Raw genomic sequence first — 21,801 nt, 5'->3', positions numbered from 1 at the left:
GCATCGGACTGGGGTCCCTTGGGACCAGAGTGAATGATTCTGAGGGTCCACCCACCAACTCTACAGAATAAGTGCACATCCAATTGCTATCATTGTAGACACAGGACTTATCGTCAATAAGATATAATAGGTTATTTGGCAATCATCCCATAATAAATAGACCCTAGTGGTAAGTGCTTGGCTTCCAAGTCTCCTCCAAATGGGGTTGTCTTCTGCTAGACCTTGTGGCACCCATTATTGGTCTGGGCCCACTGGAGGATCCTCTGTTACTCTGGTGGGCCAGTCTACCCTTGGCTAAATGTATATCACGAAAGCAAAATATGTGAAACCCGGACCTACGTTTGGGAACCTGTTAGGCGGGACCGCAGGTTTCCCATTAATAAACTGGGGCATTTATGCCTGTGCCTACCACAAGGGAATAGGGTATACAATATTTGCTGGGTGGCGGTGTTTTGGGGAATGTGGGGAGCATGGCTGGTTCTAGGTTCTAAGTTCCACATAGGAACTTTTGCTTGCACTTGAGCAAAGTGCTGATTTATTTTTGATTTGCTGTTATTTTATTTCTTATGATTTACTGTACTGACAGGGGCATTGTTCCTTACCTAGCTACTGACATGGCGGACACCCATATATTTCTGATTTTTATGCACAGGATTAGCTGTATCTTCTGCTATAATATCAATCGTTGTTATTATCACAATGCCCTTGTCGCTTTGATGTTTCTGTTTCATTGTAAAAGAATTGTTTATGGTAAAAATCACAATAAAAACATTTGTTAAATAAATATCACGAAAGCAGTATGAATTTAGCCTAAATTTATTAATTCGGAGTCTGGAAAATCTATGCGACCCATATGCATTCATACTGTATGTAGCTAAGAAATTGACTGAACTATACTTGAGAGGAGGGGGGAACTCGAGGACTTCCATATACTGATGAAGCTTTTTGTTTCTTGTCAAAAATATTCTGTGCATGGCCGGAAAGGGGTGGAGCAAAACACATGGCTTCAAAGAATGCCAAAGAGAGAATCCTTGTGTCATGCCCCACCCCTCAGACTCTGCACTAGGCATTACACGGTATATCAGTTTTGCAAAATTAGTGCCACGTCATGAACAAACGCCAGTGAGACTTATTTATCACAAATAAGATTTAATATTTAGTTATCTATACAATACTTTATTTAGTACTGGATTCTACAAATCAAAAACATATATCATTATGTCAAGAAACCGGATTAGAGAAGAGCAGCAGGTGTAAACCCATTGACGTGAATCAGTCCAATTGGAAGACTTCATATTCACAATCGTCAGGTTAAGACTAGTGCGACTGTGGCGTTGCCATAGTGGACTATGATCCGGAAATGGTGCAGTAGGAGAAAAGCCATAATAGGGCTTGTTAGCCTTGTAGGACTAAGCCAAGTCATAGGTTGCCTGACTGTCTTGTATACCAAGTAATATAACCCTCTGAAAAAGCAGTCCAGCTTAGTTGTTAGTGATGGCATCTGCATATGTTCATTAAGCCTTGCTTTGAGGCAGTCCTATAGTGTTGTGTCTCCAGTGGAGAACGATTACACGGCATTCAGAAGCCACAGAAGCCCCATGCCCAGCCCTAGGGACAGAGAGGTCTTTATGGAGTTTCCATTGTTGCACAGGTCTGTTAAACAACACGTAGTGTTGTACTGAAACTCAAAGACGCTGTCGGTCTTGTTTTGTACAGCTTGGCAATCTTTTGCACAACCCAGTTTGCTAAACAAGGAAACGGAACCTAAAAAAAAAAGGGGGAGAAAGACTTAGTAGTTCATAGAAATGTCAATGTCACAGTGTACTCTTATCTACAACCTAAGATTAAGCGCCCCAACATCTCATATTGTTAAAGTATACTCTGAGCTGGAACCTAAGATCTAGTGCCCCAACATCTCATAATGTCAAAGTATACTGTGAGCTAGAACCCAGGATCCAGTGCCCCAACATCTCATAATGTCAAAGTAGACTCTGAGCTAGAACCTAAGATCCAGTGCCCCAACATCTCATAATGTCAAAGTAGACTCTGAGCTAGAACCTAAGATCCAGTGCCCCAACATCTCATAATGTCAAAGTATACTGTGAGCTAGAACCTAAGATCCAGTGCCCCAACATCTCATATTGTCATAGTATACTGTGAGCTAGAACCTAAGATCCAGTGCCCCAACATCTCATATTGTCATAGTATACTGTGAGCTAGAACCTAAGATCCAGTGCCCCAACATCTCATAATGTCAAAGTATACTGCGAGCTAGAACCGAGGATACAACCCTAACATCTCATAATTGTAAGGTGTACTGTACTCTAAGTTAAAACCTTAGAATTAGTACCCCAACATCTCATAATGTCAAAGTAGACTCTAAATTAGAACCTAAAAATACGTTTCTCAAGACTTTATAATGGCAATGTATACTCATCGACATTATACGATGTAGAACATTGGTACTACCTCAGAGTACAGTACAATTTGACATTATGAGTTGGATTGCTAGAGTATACTTTAACATAGCAAAGTATTGGGCCCTGGAACCCAAGGTCATCCAACACCTCATAATGTCAAAGTGTTTACTGAGCTCAAATCCAAGATTCAGTGCCTCAAATACCTCATTATGTCAAAGTATACTGAGAGAGAAAACCCAAGATTCAGTGCTTCAAATGTATGTATCTAAAGGGACATGCCACACAAACCTGATACACTGTGTTATGCCTAGTGCAAGGATTGAGGGGTGGAGCATGTCACAATTCTGTCTTTGGTGTCCTTTGAATCCTTGCGCCATGCTCCGCCCCCTCAGCCCCTACACTACATATAACACAGGGTATCACGGTTGCTTAGAGTGTTCCTTTAATAAATGTGACCTGCTCAAAATTCAGTCTGTCATATATAGTAGTAGAAACCTCAAACTAGTCCTCGGCATCAAAACATTATAATCTAAGAGGTACTAGTAGTACTTCAAATGTTTTAGACGTTTCTATATACCAATTTAAATATTATTTTGCATTAGCCCTGAAATATTTTTGAATAAATGACTTTCTATGGATGCCGCATTAAATTTTGACATTAATTACCTAAGGCGACTCTGGTTTGGGAGCAGTTTCCAGTGCATTCTACATTTGAAGATCCGGAGAAGCAGAAGGACACTGCACGGAAATCACATTTCTTGCACGTTAGGGCAGAGGCTGCAAAGAGAGAAAGTGGAAACAGAAAAAGTTACACTCTGGAAGCTTGAAAATGACATTACATTAGGCTTTAAGCTAGCAAGAAAGATTTCCTTGTCATGAATAGGCAAAGGATTTAATTATTTTGTATCCAATATCTCCCCGCTTCTTGGTAGCCCATATTTAAAGGGTATGTAAATAAACTGAAAACCCATTTTTATAGACCCTATTAGGGAATTCTGAGTTAATAGAGGGGGCTCCACTATTCATGATCCTCGTTTGTTGTCCAGTGTGGAGAGCTGTTGCAAAGAACGTCTCTCTCTCTGGAGGATCTGACCTGTTCTGCATTACACAGACAACATTTTAATTTGGATGGGAACTGTGTAATGCTTAATTTCTCCTGTGGTGGCGCTACATGAAAATTGAACACTACCGGCCGGGTTTACCCACAGATAACTGGCAGACACCATGAGATCTTATTGTCAAAGGAGCCTTATAACAAGGGTCGTTCAAAGCGGAGTACACAGAATATATATATATTATCTGATGCAACTCATGTAGAGGCACTATCAAACAATTGCCTAAGCAGATACATTTAAATACAGGTGTGGTTTATATAACGCTTACAAAATCATAAAGAAACATGCCCACCAGCAGTCTTAGCTCAAAAATAGGCCAAGTCCGGGTTCAACAAGCCTAATATGGTAGCAAGAACCGGACCCACAAGGTTCTACTGAACCTAACCTAGATCATCATAGGATTCTATGGTGATCATCTACGTTCAGTTCAGTAGAACAGCAGGGGGGGATCCGGGTAAAGTGGCTATATTAAAGCCATGTGAAACATCACCATAGACTAATGAGAAGACTACTAACAAGGAGAATTAAACTTATGTGTACTGTCTTAGGTGAAATAAGCTTCGTCTTCTTTGGTGGCCCCTCAGAAGATCACACCACGCAAGCTTGCTTACGAGTTTAAGTCTTGTCAAAGAAGACTAATCAACCATGTATTGGGACTTGAAGTTGAAGAGAGTTGAAGGCCTTACTTTGATGGTCTGAGAATCATCTAACATCTTCTTACTTATTAGTGACCACCTTTCCCAAGTACTTTATTTCTGAAGAAAGGAACTACTTCTTCATAGTCCAGTCACCAGTATGACATATTCTAGTAGGTTGCCACATCTACTTCTATAAAGCTTAGGCAAATCAACTCTAGTGGAATTTGAAATAATACTAGCCTCTAGGTGTACACGTAAAAGAGTTGACGCCTCAGATATTTCCTTTGAATAATCGTGTCTAGTTTATTGGAATGTACACACTAGAAATAGTTTTCTTAAGAGGTTTATGTTTGCCTCTTTGCATTTTAATATGGCCGATTGGCCTTCTACTCACGACATGAATAGACTGCAGTTGCTCCATAAGAGTGATTGTAGACTCAGATTACGTCTGATCTGTCCAACTACGTCGTGTCTGTGCTCATTTTAAGGTCATCATTGATCTTCACCTCAGGCATGAGAATCCGCTGGTGTGACACATCTGTCAAATCTTTGTTGTGTAATGTGAGTGTATAACCTGTTCTATATATTCTGGCATTGAAGTTGGCTATTGTCATCTATAGGTAAGTGTTGATGAAATCATTGATTCCCAGGTTTCACTACATGTCACTCTTTCCTTCAACAATGTCTTATTTGTTCCCTTTCTCATTTTACTGCCCCACCTGCTTGGCACATTTTGCCCTTTTTGTACAATTCCTCCCACATCATCATTTCTTTGTTCATTTCTAACCCTCCCATTTGACATTTCATTGGATCTACTTCTAATATTATCTTAAAGTGAGAATTTCCAATGTTGACATCGAATATTTATCTAATAAGATCAGTTTTCTCCATTAGAGGTCTATTAGGTTGGAGCTACGCAAATATAGCTACCCAATCACATGACAGGTTCTGTATCACATTTGAAGGGTAGATGTTTGAGTGTGGTGGAACAAGGACACCACACTCTTCCCCACAACTCTATGGTCCGACATCATTATCTCTATACCCTCTACAATGGCATCTACTGAACACTACGGCTATCACTGAAATCGAGTTCTTATAAATTTACAATAAACATAGACCATGAGAATACTTATTAAAGGAGGACTTGGAGATGGAAGATGTTCCTCCTACCAAACCCTACAACCTTTAAAGGATATATCTATTCTCGGATGTTTCAGTACAGTTCCATCATCTGAATGTCCATTGATAATCTGACCTCTGCTGATCTTCAGTACCACTGGTCTCTTACTAGCGAAATGGCAATGATGTCCATCCGACAAAAGATAACCATAAACAATTTATGATATTGACAATTTTGTCCAACTATTGGTTGAAATTTTCATAAACATTACTGATTCCGACAAGACAGGGGCAGATATCTTCCAAAATCTTTTGATATTTGTTGAAGGACAATTGGCCATGAAAATGGTCCTGTGCAATTTTTTGTAGGAATGTCAATATTGGGCAATACTTTTGAGAGCCAACTTCAAAGGCTGATAAAAATCCAATATAATATTGTGGGTGTAGGCTCAGTCATCGGTTACCTTAATGGTCTGTCATGCATGAAGTAGCTCACTCAACTCTAGTGTCCATAGCCAACTCTTAAGAACTACAGTAACAGACCCCACCCCACTATGAATCGTTGAATAATGCTAATCTGAAAGTATGTTGCACCCTCATTCCTATGTTAGTAGATTGGTTTCCCAACATATGGAAAGAGGAGATCCTCTAAAGTCATCGAAAGCAAGCTGCCATCAATAGTTTCTATGTACGAAAAACCTCACGAGGGCTTAGAAAAATGTAGCAGGTTATCTATCTGCCATTTATCGCTAGTAGATCCCAGATGTGTTTCGACAGCTGAAGCTGCCCTGGGCACTGTACATATTCATCTCCAGTTATAAGGTATGATATTTCTACCTCCAACATATGACCCATTACCCAACATCCTCAAAAACATTCTCAAACTAGCAGGTTAGTAAGACACAATTATACAATGAACATACCCTCATTACTAGCCTGACTGTCTACATTGTGCTGCCTTGTCATGTTCTTCGTTTGCCGTACCCTAAATACAGCCCTGTATTGCGTCCCAAAAATGAACAGACTTTTTCAAATGTGGAAAAATTTGCTTCATCAAGCTAGCATTGAGTTTGAGTCATCTAAAAAAAAAATGAATCTGGACAGTTTCAACGTACTGAAAATGTAGATGTCCACGCCTTGCCTATCATGTCGTTCTAGTTCTCATGTTTGAGTGGCCTGAAGGGGTAAGTGGGGTACTATTACTTCTCCGGAAACCCTCCTTGCCTGTGAGAAACACCTAATTCCTTGAATTTATTATAGTAACAACACCACACAGTTCTTTTTAGTTAAGTGTTCGAATTTTAAGGTATGTATGGTGTGAAATTTAAGAAGACACAATGAAGGGTTGACCAAGTATGATAATTGTACACTCCTAATAGCCTAAAGACCCGTGTACAATCAACTAAAGTATACAAAAACTGGGAAAAGGACATTTCTAACAGATGTTATGCCCTTTTTGGACAATAGGCATGGAAAAAAATGTGCTAGGTAAGACTACCCACCAGAAATAAAACACCGGGTTATGGAGCCATCATTACATCCCTTTAGCTCATTTGACCAGAAAGAAACTTTTTGGAATTTTTTGGAATATTTCCCTATTTTCGACCCATTTCATACAAAGAGATCCCATTTATAGAAACCACACTTACCGATAGCAATCAGCCCTAGAACCAAACTGATACACAGGAACGACTTCATGATCCTCACTTCCAGAAAGCTCTAAAAGGAGAAGAGGACAGACTGCAGATTATTTATAGATCCTGGAGGGGTATGAAAACTTTCAGCAGCTCCCACAGTTGTTTAGAGAGTAGAGAGGAATAGTGAGGAAAATGACAAGAATTACTGGGAGAGGCAGAGCTGGAAGGCAGATGCAGGAAACTGATGATTACAAGGTAAGGGCTCCAAGAAAAATAGTTTCGACACCAATGTTTATGAAATTTTTGCCATGGAACGGAGGAGACATTTTTAAGAAGCTTCTAAAAATATCCAAAAAGAATCGTAGTGATATAATAAAGCTTGGTGATATTACCGACTCCTGACTGTGACTTTCTTCTCTTGGTTTCCCCTTGACTGTGAAGAGCTTTGGGATATATAAAACCCTCTATATATCTCGTTCTGTTAGAAGGAGGAGCTGGATCATGTTACTGGATAACCAGCGGCCACACCTGTTTAGCTGTTTTTGTATTTGTGATGGAAGTACAGGAGATAACTACATGAACCCATGGGTTTTCCAGCTGCGGTGGAACTAAAATTCTCAGTATTTTTTAGATATGGCAAGGCAGATTGAGGCAGTTATAGTAACAGGTTCTCTATAGGACTGTATAAGGTATTCCAGGTACGCTCGATCTCCCCTGCAAAATCCCTTTATTTGCCACTTACGTTCCCATTATTCCTAGACTAGCGGTTGCTGAAATGTCGACAGTTTGCACTAATGTTTTTTTGCCATACGACTTTCTTTTTGGAATTTTTGGGGCAATTGATACATATGAAATCACTTTGCATCAGTTTTCTGGATGTGGTTCTGTTTTCAGGACCCCAAATGTTTTCCGGACCCTGTAAAAATTAGAAAACAAACACGGATTGAACAGAACTGATGTACCATAGTCCCCAGGCTATAAAAAAAATATTCTTAAAAAGCGTGCGCGTCTTATGGTCCAAATTCAGGGAAGCTTGGCAGCACCAGACCCCACTGAGCTTTCTGTCCTTTCTGTCCCTGCCTGGCACTGATCTGCATGATGAGTGCGGGGCAGAAAGGTGACGCTGAATACAATGAGCACATTATACTTACCTTCCTGTGAGGACACAGTCGGACACATCTCTGGAGCCTGGGGAGGTGGCACACTGGGTATTAACCCCTCCACTTCCCTAGACCACCAGGAAAATGTGCATTAACCACTCCATTAACCCAGGAAAGCAGCCACTAACCCCTGCACTACACTAGACTACCAGAAAATGTGCATTAACCTCTACATTACCACAGAGTAGCAAGCATTAAACGGTAACTAAACTTTTAAGAACTTTTGGCATGTCATAGTGACAGGTCAGAAGTTTTGGTCAGTCGGGGTCTAAGCACTGAGACCCCCACGATCTCTAAAATAAAGCCGCAGAAGCACTCGGGTGATCGCTGTGCCGCTTTGTTTCTGCTCGGCTTTCCTCATAAAGCAGAGCGAGCAGTGTACGGACTCATAGACTTTCTATTGAGCCCGTACACCACTCACTCAGAAACAAAGCGGAACATTATTTACCCGAACTCTTCTGCCTCTTCGTTTTAGGGATCGGTGGGGTTCTCAGTGCTTATACCCGCACCGATCAAAACTCCTGACATGCCAAACGTTTTTTAAAAGTTTAGTTGCCCTTTAAACCTTCCACTATCCTAAACACCATTGTGCTGAAATACCAGACACAGCCTGTGGAGAAGAGTGGCGCTATTTGTAAAACCAGCTACGTTTTTCCAATTCTCACACAACTCCTCTAAGGTCTTAACCTTATACAGCATTTTTATATATGTCTGTAAAGGGTCTTTATCTATACACCTCTCATCGTCCAGAAGCTCCACTGCACTTATACTTTATGTCTCATTCTTTATATAGCGGCAGCATATTCCACAGCATTGTACACTGATTATTGTCACTCACATCAGTTCAGATGTAAATGCCTTACTCATATTTCATAAACAGCCCAATAACATATCAGCATGTTTTGGAGGTGTATGACAGGTGATGTCATTTACTTAATTTACAATGGTATATTTCGCCTATTTCCATATTAAATGACAGGTTGTTCAGTTGCATGTGATACATTTTGCAAAGTACTAACTGTTTAGATGAAAATAAAATCATGAATTGGTCATTGCGGGAAGAGCTGTCCTCTGCGGGGTCACTTTGTCCTGTATGGACCCAAAAGCGTGGCCTATACAGATACCACTGAATATGGCAATAAAAAAAAAACAGACACATATATAAATACACACACGCACCTACATCTACCCCAACACACACAGACCTCATGCGCTGTAGAATGGTTTTATAGGCACTTCAAGCACCAGCGTACGGCACTGGATTATATATAAGCCATAAAAACATTGCTTCTAGTGGAGAACATCTCCGTATTGCGTCATCAGACGGAACATGACACGATACCGGGGGAACCAGTAGAGTTATCGGTGCCGTTACCATATTATGGCTCTGTACAACTCCGAGAGTGCACTTACAAATACGGGTTTCCTTAAAACAAGGGTTATATAAATGTAAAATTTCGGATCTAAAGTTTACAGGCTCCATTGACTTCTATGGGGAGCATAAGGCTGTCATACGGCATCCGATTGAGCATGGCATGCTGAATATTACAAAGTGCGTACAGAAATACATAAGTGTGAATATCTGCATAGAATTATATTGGCTCCATATTCAAGACTTACTCTATATGGCAGAATACAGAGACAAAATATGCAGGTGAGAATGAGAAATACATATAGGTCACGTTCAGACCTGTTGAGTTTGTTGCAGATTCCACAAAAAAAATCTGTAACAAAGTAAAGTACAATACATGTAAATGGACCCCATTCACACATAGCAGGTTTAGCAGCTGTGACCATTTGCAATGTAACACACGTGAATTATACACCTAAAAAACACATACATATAATCACAAACACATATATATATATATACACACTAACACATAAATGAATAAACATGTACATAGATATGTATGCACACACACACACGCACACACACACACACGCACACACACACACACACGAATACTAAAACATTCATGCCTGACCAAACACAAATGCACATACATACATATAGGAACGGCCTTAGGATAGATGGCGCCCCGTGCAAAATTTTCTGTCGGCGCCCCACCCCATCATAAAAAACATGCCCCATAAAAAATTATAATGCCCCTCCCAGATTATAATGCCCTTTTATTGTCCCACCCGCCACAGTATAATGCCCTTTATAGTGCCCCCACCCAGTATAATGCCCCCTTTAGTGCCTCACACACAGTATAATGTCCCCTAAGTGCCCCCACACACTATACTGCCCCCCCACTCAGTATAATGCCCCCTAATAGCCACACACAGTATATAGCCCCCTGTAGTGCCCCTTCACAGTATAATGTCCCCTTAATGGCCCCCACACAGTATAATGCCCCCGTAGTGACCCCCCCCCCCACAGTATAATGTCTCTCGTCCCCTGGGTGCCACACACAAACCCCCTTGTAGATAGTGCCCCCTGCAGATTCTGCCATACAGCCCCCCTGTAGATAGAGCCCCCAAACAAATAAAACCCAAAAATTATACTTACCACAACGCCGACGGCAGGGGCGTAGCTAGAGGCTCATGGGCCCCGATGCAAAAATTCTTACTGGCCCCCCCCCCCCCGCAAACTTCTCATGGCCGACGGTCGGCAGCTTTCAGCTGCATCGCTGGGTCTCCTAAGTGACCCAACAATGCAGCACTAGCAGCCAGGGGCGTCACTAAGGCTGGGTTCACACATACTATTTACGGACGTGATTCGGGCGTTTTAGCATTGAATTACGTCCGAAAATGCGGCTCAAAAGCGTTGGCAAACATCTGCCCATTCATTTGAATGGGTCTTACGATGTTCTGTGCCGACGGTCATTTTTTTTTACGCGCCACTGTCAAAAGGCGGAGCGTAAAAAAGACGGCCGCGTCAAAGAAGTGCCTGTCACTTCTTCAGACGTAAATGGAGCCGTTTTTCATGGACTCCATGGAAAAACAGCTCCAATTACGTCCGTAATGAACGCAGCGAAAGACGCCTGCACATGCCTTTACGGCTGAAATTACGGTGCTGTTTTCTCCTGAAAACCGCACCGTCATTTCAGCCGTAACGGACGCTGCCGTGTGAACATACCCTCAGGGCTTAAAATGTCAGGGGAAATAGCCCCAATACATATGTGTCCGCCCCAAAAAAAAGTGTGTATATGAGACAGCACAGCATATCTATAGCACTACGACCCTATAAACTATGGATAGGATTAGATACAGTGGCTCAGCAGACAGTATCACACATGATAGGATTAGATACATTGGCTGAGCAGACAGTATCACACATGATAGGATTAGATACAGTGGCTCAGAAGGCAGTATCACACATGATAGGATTAGATACAGTGGCCAGCAGACAGTATCACACATGATAGGATTCGATACTGTGGCTCAGCAGACAGTACCACACATGATAGGATTAGATACAGTGGCTCGGCAGACAGTACCACACATGATAGGATTAGATACAGTGGCCAGCAGACAGTATCACACATGATAGGATTAGATACAGTGGCTCAGCAGACAGTACCACACATGATAGGATTAGATACAGTGGCTCGGCAGACAGTACCACACATGATAGGATTAGATACAGTGGCTCAGAAGGCAGTATCACACATGATTGGATTAGATATAGGGCCCAGCAGACAGTATCACACAAGATACGATTAGATACAGGACCCAGCAGACAGTATCACACATGATTGGATTAGATACACAGCTCAGCAGACAGTATCACACATGATTGGATTAGATACAGGGCCCAGCTCACTGACATTGCGGCTCCAGCGCTGGACCCAGGATAGGTAAGAATAATAATTTTGCTTCTTTATGTGTTACTGATTATTTTTGTGTTTGTGTTTTTTTACAGGTTCGGTTGTTGGACTTCGGATTCGAGGACTTCAATGACGGCGTTTTTTTTATTCTCAATAAAATGGTTAATGAGGGTTGTTTTTTTATTTCAATAAAATATTTTTTCTATGTGCTTGTATCTTTTTAAACTATATTACTACCGCCTTAGTAATGGCCGCCGGCTGATTGACAGCATCCATTGCTAAGGCGGGGCTTAATGTTAGCCGGTGCAAAGGCCAACACTAACCCCCATTATTACCCCGGTACCCACCGCCACCAGGGGTACTGGGAAGAGCCGGGTACGAACCAGTACCCGACCATCTGTAGTGTCGGGCAGGCACCGGGGTGGCCGCAGGCTGGTAGTATTAGGGGGGATTCACACGAGCGTGTATTCGGTCCGTGCGGGCCGCTTGGTTTTCACGCGGCACGCATGGACCAATACAAGTCTATGGGGCAGTACAGACAGTCCTTGCTTTTTGCGCAGCGTTTGTCTGCTGCGCAAAAAGCGCGACAGGTTCAATAACTCTGCGTATTTCGTGCATCACGCACCCATTGAAGTCAATGGGTGCGTGAAATTCACGCGCACCACACGTAAGCACTTCCGTGGGACGAGCGTGATTCGCGCAACAGCAGTGAAAAGGATGAATGAAAACAGAAAAGCACCACGTGCTTTTCTGTTTCCGAACATCCAAACGGAGTGTCTTTGCGATGAGCGAAGCCGGACAAGCGAACCGAACTTCACCGGGTTCGGCCGAACTCGTTTTGGCCGAACCCGGCAAAAAAATTATCGGTACGCGACGTCAGGAGATAGTCACTGTTCTTGGTGCTGAAAGAGTTAAACTGTTTCAGCACCATGGACAGTGACTTCCGATCCCAATATACATGAACCTGTAGAAAAAAAAACGAAGTTCTGACTTACCGACAACTCCCGGCTTCTTCCTCCAGTCTGACCTCCCGGGATGACAAATCAGGCCAAGTGACAGCTCCAGCCAATCACAGGCCAAGCACAGGCTGCAGCGGTCACATGGACTGGCGCGACATCCAGGGAGGTGGGGCCCGATGTCGAGAGGCGCGTCACCAAGGACGCGTCACCAAGGCAACGGCCGGGAAGTTCTCGGTAAGTACGAACTTTTTCTTTTTTTTCAACAGGTTTTTCGATATTGTGTTCGGCATTCACTGTCGAGGATGCTGAAAGAGCTAGCTCTTTCAGCACCTTGGACAGTGACGGGCGTCGACTAGCCTCATCTCTATGATGGCGGCTGCGCGAAAATCACGCAGCCGCGCATCAGACACGGATGACACACGCAGCTGTCAAATGGTTTTTGCGCGTGCAAAACGCAGCGTTGTTTGCGCGCGCAAAAACGCAACGTCCGTCTGTATCTCCCCTCAGGCTGGGGAAGGCCAAAAACAGTGGCCCTTCCCACCCTTGTAATGCTGCCTGCTGCTGCTGTGTTGTATCTGGCTGGTTATGAAAATTGGGGGGGGACCCCACATCGTTCTTTCCAATTATTTTTTATTTTTTTTAAATGACGTGGGGTCCCCCCAATTTTTCATAACCAGCCAGATACAATAAAGCAGCAGCAGCCTAGCATCACCAGGGTCGGAAGGACCACTGTTTTTGGCCTTTCCCCTCCTGATAATACCAGCCTGCGGCCACCCCAGTGGCCGACCATCACTACAGATGGTCAGGTACTGGATCGTACCCGGCTCTTCCCAGCACCCCTGGTGGCGGTGGGTACCGGGGTAATAATGGGGGTTAGTGTTAGCCTCTGCATCGGCTAACACTAAGCCCCGCCTTAGCAATGGATGCTGTCAATCAGCCGGCGGCCATTACTAAGGCGGTAGTAATATAGTTTAAAAAAAGCCACAAAGACATAGAAAAAATATTTTATTGAAATAAAAAAAAACACACAACCCTCATTAACCATTTTATTGATAATAAAAAAAAGCCGTAATCGAAGTAGTCCTGGAATCCGCCGTAGTCCAACGACCGAACCTGTAAGAAAACACACAAAAAATGATTAGTAACACATGTGTTAGGGTATGTTCACACGAGGGCGTCCGTAATGGCTGAAATTACGTGGATGTTTCCGCCTGAAAACATCCCTGTAATTTCAGCCGTAACGGCATTTGCAGGCGCTTGAACGCCGCGTCCATTACGGACGTAATTGGCGCTGCTATTCATTGAAGTCAATGAATTACGGCTCCAATTACGGCCAAAGAAGTGACAGGTCACTTCTTTGACGCGGGCGTCTATTTACGCGCCGTCATTTGACTGCGGCGCGTAAATATACGCCTCTTGTGAACAGACAAACGTCTGCCCATTGCTTTCAATGGGCAGATGTTTGTCAACGCTATTGAGGCGTTATTTTCGGACGTAATTCGGGGCAAAAACGCTCGAATTACGTCCGTAATTAGTGCGTGTGAACATACCCTTAGGCTTAGATACAGGGCCCATGTGTGATACTGTCTGTGGGACGCTGTATCTAAGCCTACCACAAGGTAGGCTTAGATACAGGGTCCAGCAGACAGTAATCTTATACAGTATAAGATTACTGTCTGCTGGACCCTTTATCTAAACCTACAGTGTGGTAGGCTTGGATACAGGTTCCCACAGACAGGATCACGCATGGGCCATGTATCTAAGCCTACCATGTGATTGGCTTAGATACAGGGCCCAGCAGACAGGATCACACAATCTGTGATCCTGTCTCATGGGCCCCCTAAGCCTGCTACATCGTAGGCTTAGGGGTTGTGCAGTCCCTAAACATTGATGGCCTATCCACAGGATAGGCCATCAATAGCTGATGTGTCGCCCGGGACCCGCAAATCAGCTGTTTTGAAGGGGCCGCAGCACTCGTACGAGAGCTGCTTCCCCTGCATTTCACTACTTGCTCACACTGTGAATCGCCGACACCGATTCACAGTGTGACCGGAATGAAGTGACCGGAATGAAGGGGAGCAGCTCTCGTACGAGTGCTGCGGCCCCTTCAAAACAGCTGATTGGCGGGTCCCGGGAGTCGGACCCCGCCAGTCAGGGCTAACCTTACCTTCCTCTTCGGCCGCGGCGGGAGTTCTGTCGTCTCGATGCTGTGCGCAGCGCATAGCGCGGCGCATAGCGCTGTGACGTCATGCGCTGCGCACAGAGCTTGACGTCAAGACCTCCGCTGCGATCCGGAACCAGGAAGGGTAAGTAAAGTATGTTACTATAGTAACAGGGGCCCGCGGCCCGAGTTACTATAGTAACTTTTTATTGATGTGGTGCGGGGGCCGTGGGCCTCCCTGGCTTCGGGGCCCGGTCGCAATTGCGACCGCTGCGACCCCTATAGCTACGCCAGTGGCCGACGGGATCCTTGCATAGGACGGTGTGATCCAGTGACGTCATCATGACGGTCTGCGCATGGATCCTGTCCCTGGGCCTGATAGGCTGCAGGCTGAACAGCCTGTAGCCTAGTAAATGGCAGAGCAGGGAGATACCTCCCTGCACTGCCATAGTGTTCAATAGTATCTGCATCCGAAGATACTATTGAATAGTGTCTGCTAGCAGCGCCTCCGGGCATGGGGGGGGCCGTCCCGGCAGGCAGCACGGGCCCCCTCCTGCCGCAGGCCCCATAGCAGCCGCTATGGCTGCTACAGCGGTATTTACGCCACTGAGCAGAGAAGGAGCGCCCGGGCATAAAGGCAGCTGCAGAGTCGCCGGGCCCGGGTGCTTCAGAAACACAGGCAGGAGAAGGGAGCCAGCGCAGCGCCCCCTTCCATCCGCCTGAGAAATGCGCCCTGTGCGATGGCACAGGTCACACACCCCAATGGCCGGCCCTGTACATACAAACATACATATATAAATATACATAAACATATACACATAAACACATACATGGATCAAACATACTAACAAACACATACATATACACAGACACATCAACATGACACATATACGTGAACAAAAACATACAGCATACACACAGACACATATACATGTACATAAATACATACATACACACACATATATATACACATACATACGTACATACATGTACATAAATACATATACACACACACACACACACACACACATACATACATACATACATACATACATACATACATACATACATACATACATACACATACATACACACACACACACACACACACACACAGACACATATACACGTACATAAATATATATATACACACATACATACATATATACACACACGGTCTCTCTCCAGTAATCATGTTTATTACCCTCGCAGTGATGTAAACTATCAATACATCTACATAGCTGGTAAGTTTCAACTATGGAAGTTCTTGAGGATTTCCCACCCGTCGTCTCCCTCTTGACCAGCGACTTGCTTTGACTTGCCTGCATAACTTTGCAGTGAGCGTGTGAGGGGTGTAGATATAAATATAGAGAGTGTAAATCTTTGTGCGTATAAGAATTGAAGATTGTTTGTCAGCTTTTTTGCTGTTTTAGGGTGTGTTTCTCTCCACTTTTACATAAGTGCACAGTATGAGTAAATCTAAAGCAATAATATGTATATAACATACACTATGACATATATTAGGTATTTTCCATAGCCATGGGCTGCAGGATCAGAGAGTGGTTATTTTATCTGCGTGGCTTTCCTTTCCCACGCTCCCTTGCATCCCGACCCCTCCATGACAGGTGTAGCTTTCTGTCCTATTGTGTTATGGACATTACTCATCAACGAAAACTCATCAGAGGGTGGGAACGCAGAGGGTGTGTGACGGGACACCATGCACGAGGGAGGTGGAAATTCTTTGGTGAAGACTACAACAAAAACAATCTAATATGAGAGCGAGGGAGGTCCTACGAAACTAGGACGTAAAGGAAAACCCCAACAGAGCAGACAGGGTGTAGATATAGGGGGTGCAGTGGTAACAGTCACACACGGGATCTACACCACGTAAGAAGACACCAGTATTATAAATAGCACATGGTAGGTGGAAGGTCCAGTTACCAGTGGTAGATCCAGGATTGAATCTAAGAGGGGTACAAAAAAAATAAGTGCTGCGCAACACCCCCTATCCAGAGCTTTAACCAGCTCCATGTAAAAATTAGGGTGTGGACACACTTGCCGGGTCTGATATTTGATCATCATCACTACAATGAGAGATGTAGTATTACAGAACAGGTATCACAACTCCCAGCATGATGTGACATATTTATAGCATGCTGGGAGTTGTAGTTCATCTAACAATGGTACCATACAGACTATCCGCCTTTTAAGTAGAAAATGCAAGATGGGGTAGGGGTTAGGACATTAAACCCCTACCCCATCAGACTCCAAAATGAATACAGACTTTAGGCCAGAGCCAAAAATTAACTAGAGTTCCCAAAGATGAAGATGGTATTTATGACCTGGGGGGTGAACGTAGAGCCGTACATACGTCTATGGTTACTATGGCGGTCATTCATGATCGTAGAACTTTATGTTGACGTTTTTCTTTTCTCTATATAATGATGTTAGCTGGTACAGGTTATAGCATGGCCTTCACATTCCTGTCTTATACATTTGTGTCAGTAACCGTGCTTCTAAACCTCAAAGCAAGCCAGGTGGCAATGTGAGGTCTTCTAATTCTTTCCTTTGACTTGGGACAAGCTTGTCCTTTATAAACCATGACCAACAATAGATACCTATGTCAATAAATATATCAATAGCTCAGTAACGGGCAATAAGCCAATATTATACAATAGCAGATCGGTTCATAGGGTGAGGACCTCATGATATCTCTATTAGGGTGAACTGTTGTGGAAACATCATATGTAACCAAAGATGGTAACCGTGCCCTTGTGGTTCCATTATTAAAGCTTCCATAAGCCACCCATAGTCTTTTTTTTCAGACCTTCAAATCACAGGAATTAGACTCCGATGACGTTGCTGTTTCATAGCCTACCAAAACCACCCGAAGGCTGGGAGCACGTGTACCAACTTGGGTCCTTTTCCTTGTATACGGCACAGAGCCACAAAATTCAGAGGGCAGTCTTCCAAACCAGAGTAGACCTTATTCATGGCATTTTTGTTGCCGGGCACCGAGGCCACAGAGGGTCGGATCAATGATGGTGGTGGCCCCTAGACAAAGCATGTTTTGATTGACCTGTTAAAGACGTGGCCTAGGTTGACCTTAAATGGGTTCTCTGGGGGATTTTACATTTTGCAGGAGGGCAGGGGAAAGTTATAAAGAATAAACTAAGAGGTACTCACCCTTTGAAGCAACCCCGGCTCCAACGCTGACACCCTTTTTGCCGCTGCTCCAGTCCCAGAAGCTCCGGCAGCGGTCACGTGCCGTTTATCAGTCACTTGCTGATGCAGCCAATCGCTGGCCTCCACATTCCAAAAGCCATAACTTTTTTATCTTTGCGTCAATGTAGCCGAATGAGGGCTTGTTTTTTTGCGGAATAAGTTGCATTTTTTAATGATGGCCCCATTTTGGAGTACAAATAATGCATTGAATAACTTTTTTTGGAAGGGGAATGGAAAAAATTGCAATTTCCCCGTTGTTTCTAGGGATTTATTTTTACAGCGTTCTAAATAGCATGATAACTTTCTGCGAGTCGTTATGATTACGGTGATCATTTTTTTATGTTTACTACTTTTGCACAGTAAAAACATTTTTTTTTTACATAATAATTGGTTCCTGTGTCACTGCATTCCAAGAAGATGTGTTTCTGGAGGTTACTTAAGCCCTGAAATTTCTTGATCTATGGGCAATGATGCGTTGTATTTCAATGCCCAAGAATGTCATGAGTCACTTAACAAGTAAAATTTTAATACTGCACATGAAGCATCAACAAAGAAACTATAGTAACACAATATAAAGTTTGGTCCGGCTGTGACGAGAGCGAGTAAATCGCAAACCCAACTATATAGCGCTGCGAGAACGGGACAGGTCCAGTAATAAGATCAGCCCATAGACGAGCTCCAGAGATCTGGGCCCAGTCTGATGGAGTCATTGAGAAAGGATTTTTCGTTACCTCCTTAAATATTTGCGACAATGGAATTTTCTGTAAAATTTTATCTTATATTTCCCGAGTTTCTTCCTGTTCTTCATCAAAAGACAAAACACTGTCACGTCTCGAAAATACATAATTTACCTAATATATTGTTTTTGAAAACATACAAAAACTGTAAATTAACCCCTTTGGCCTCCAGGATACAGCGTATTTCTCCGTTTTTTTTCCAGACCGCAATTTATAAGTCAATATGGTCGGTCGCTGCCGCTGGTATCTGTCGTGAGATAGATACAGCACTGTGTTGTGGCTTAAAACAGTCAGAGCGGCAGATCGTGACCTTAATCGAGCCCTTTCCCTTTGTTTTTTTTTTCCTATTGCGGGGTGTTGCTGTGAGGTGGCACTGACAGCCACATTGGCCCGCTTGCCCCGGGATGATCACATGGTCACAACCACCCACGCGATCGCAACTATGTAAATGTATGGCGCTGAGCGTAAAGTTGGGGGCTGGGGGAGTTGGAAGGGAACCTATATAGACTTGTACGGGAGAGTGTAGTGGGCATGCTCTGTGACAGAAGGTCACTGTGCAGGGAGAGGGAGGCGGAGCTGTCCCCATCACCTATTGTCAATGGTATAATCTTGTAATCTTGTATTCTTGTTTTCAACTTTACGCCTCATGCACACGACCGTGTGCGCCGGCCGAGTCCCGTCAGTGATCCGAGGAAAAATAGAACATGTCCTATCTTTCCTCGGATTGGAGACTCAGATCATTTTTCACGGACCCGATTCACAGTGAATGGGTCCATGAAGACTATCGGGTGCCACTCGGATGCCATCAAAAACGGCCCGAGTGGCACACCGGTCGTGTGCATGAGGCATTATAATAGAGGTGTTGCCTTTTATTGTAATCCTGCCCTCTATAATGAGATGGCATCGAACCCGGCCTCAGTGTACACACCAAAAGCTGAAAGTGACAGGAAGTGTTAGCCGATTGTGAAGGCTCATTGGCCTGTGCGTAAACAATATGTATTGAACATGTTCCTGTCCACCTGCCGTCCCATATACCGCCGACACTACTTTCGTGTCACTACTGTGGAGTGACGTGATTTCTTGTGACTGTGGCAGCCAATCACAGCACAATGGTGAAATGGGCGACTATAAGAATTCAATTTATCATACCATTTCCTGTTTCTGACGCATTTTGAGGGCGTTATTCATAGCCAGAAACTATATTGCACAATTATCTCGATTTGGGATAAAAAAGTTTTACATCTGTTAAGATTGGAGGCAGGGTTATACAGATCGAAGGGTAACAAGAAAAAATGGATAAGGATTTGGAACTCAAAGTAAGAGAGTTTGACTCAGGCAAAATAAATGTGTTGATTATTGGGGGTGTTCCTCCCTGCTGGGGGGGGGGGTAGCGGGAGGGGGGATATAAAATGTCTAATAAGATTTTTTGTTTATATTGACTCGTATAAAAAAAATAAAGCTGTGTGGCATGTTGGCGCCCATGGCATCCAGAGCACATGCCGCACCAACACCCTCTTAGTTCCTACCAAAATGTAAAAATTGATTTTGCTCCTGAATCCTTATGTGCAGGAAGAGTGTAACAACTTTCTGTTGTATGACAGCTACTTCCTGTCAGCCATATTATCTCTCATGGGTCTAATTTCTCTCTCTCCCAGCCACCTGGAGAGTCATACCCTTCCTTCTCTCAGCCCTCAATGGCAATATAGCTCACGGTGATTACTTGTTATCCTTCTGCTGGAACCCCCAGTGATCAACTGTAATTTGAAGGGAAGTATTAAATTCCCCTACAGCGCCACCACAGGGAAAATTGAGCATCACACAGTTCCCATTAAAATAAATGGGCTGTCTATGGTATGCATTAATGTGTCGGGTCCTCCAATGAGTGAGAGAGATACCCGTAACCTATTAACTCAAAATTCCCTAAAAGGGTTGTCTAAACCAGTTAAATGGGTTTCTAATCCAGGCAACCGCTTTAACATATAGGATATATAGTAGTTGCGGGAGGTAGTAACTAACTTCTTCATCTAATTGGGTTTTAATATAGATGGCAGCTTGTTGAACGGGTAACTATTACAAGGGGGAATACTAATACAGTCCATTGTGTCCATTTCAATCCCGATGAGCATATTTAGGGCACAATGCACCAATACTTGATTTTTATGCTTTTTCGGAAAGGCAGGAGTCTTTTTTTTCTCTCCCCTTTTCCTATCTCATTTTACTGAACCACACATTTTCCTAAGAGACATAATAGAGGAATCTTCCATTAGCCAGGCAGGATTATGTTTGGGCACAGTGACTATATTATGATGTAATCTGCACAGTACCTGGTGAAGCGAGAACTGTAAATACAGCCACGCAAGTGGAAAAGAACATGCATTTGAATACAGTCAAATCTCTACTTTGCTGTTTTCGTTGAAGCTTAGTATTAGGCACGGGGTGCGGAAAATAGAAATTCACTGATACACGAGGTCAATGAGATTTATGGCTTTATATTGGCTATTTTTCTAACTATTTAAGAAACCAGCATATTGTGGAATTTGTGGATCTTTATCCTTCCGTCTGGTGGTGTCTGCACATTTTCTCTCTCTCATCGGCTGCTAAGAGGCTAGGTTCTTCCTGTTCAGATCTCTACCCCTAATATATTTTCCTTATGACGTTTCACTGAAATACTCTGCCACCCTTCTCCTTGTCTTCTATTTTCTGTATTACACAAGATGGATTTTGGGAGTACAGGGTCTGGAATTAGAAAAAGGGTCTGCTTTTTTTTCTTCAAGAAACAGCGCCCCTCTTTTTCTTAGGCTTTGTCTGGTATTGCAGCGCAGCCGTATTCAACAGAATGGCTCTGAGCTGT

At 43.5% G+C, this 21,801-nt stretch overlaps 1 protein-coding gene across 1 annotated transcript; it reads right to left on the bottom strand.

Moving 5' to 3' along the window:
• Nucleotides 1-1,129: 1,129 nt before the first annotated feature.
• LY6G6C (lymphocyte antigen 6 family member G6C) lies at nucleotides 1,130-7,411 on the bottom strand. The gene is made up of 4 exons (XM_075834481.1): nucleotides 7,325-7,411; nucleotides 6,945-7,014; nucleotides 3,087-3,197; nucleotides 1,130-1,764 (listed from the first exon to the last, which is right to left on the bottom strand). The coding sequence occupies exons 2-4, from the start codon at nucleotides 6,991-6,993 to the stop codon at nucleotides 1,568-1,570; spliced, it is 357 nt and encodes a 118-aa protein (XP_075690596.1). The 5' UTR covers nucleotides 6,994-7,014; nucleotides 7,325-7,411; the 3' UTR covers nucleotides 1,130-1,567.
• Nucleotides 7,412-21,801: the final 14,390 nt, after the last annotated feature.

Source organism: Rhinoderma darwinii, chromosome 8 (genome assembly GCF_050947455.1).
Source record: "Rhinoderma darwinii isolate aRhiDar2 chromosome 8, aRhiDar2.hap1, whole genome shotgun sequence".
Classification (NCBI taxonomy): Eukaryota; Metazoa; Chordata; class Amphibia; order Anura; family Rhinodermatidae; genus Rhinoderma; species Rhinoderma darwinii.
Note: the sequence above shows the minus strand (reverse complement) of the source record. Positions and strands in the feature narration are given on the sequence as shown.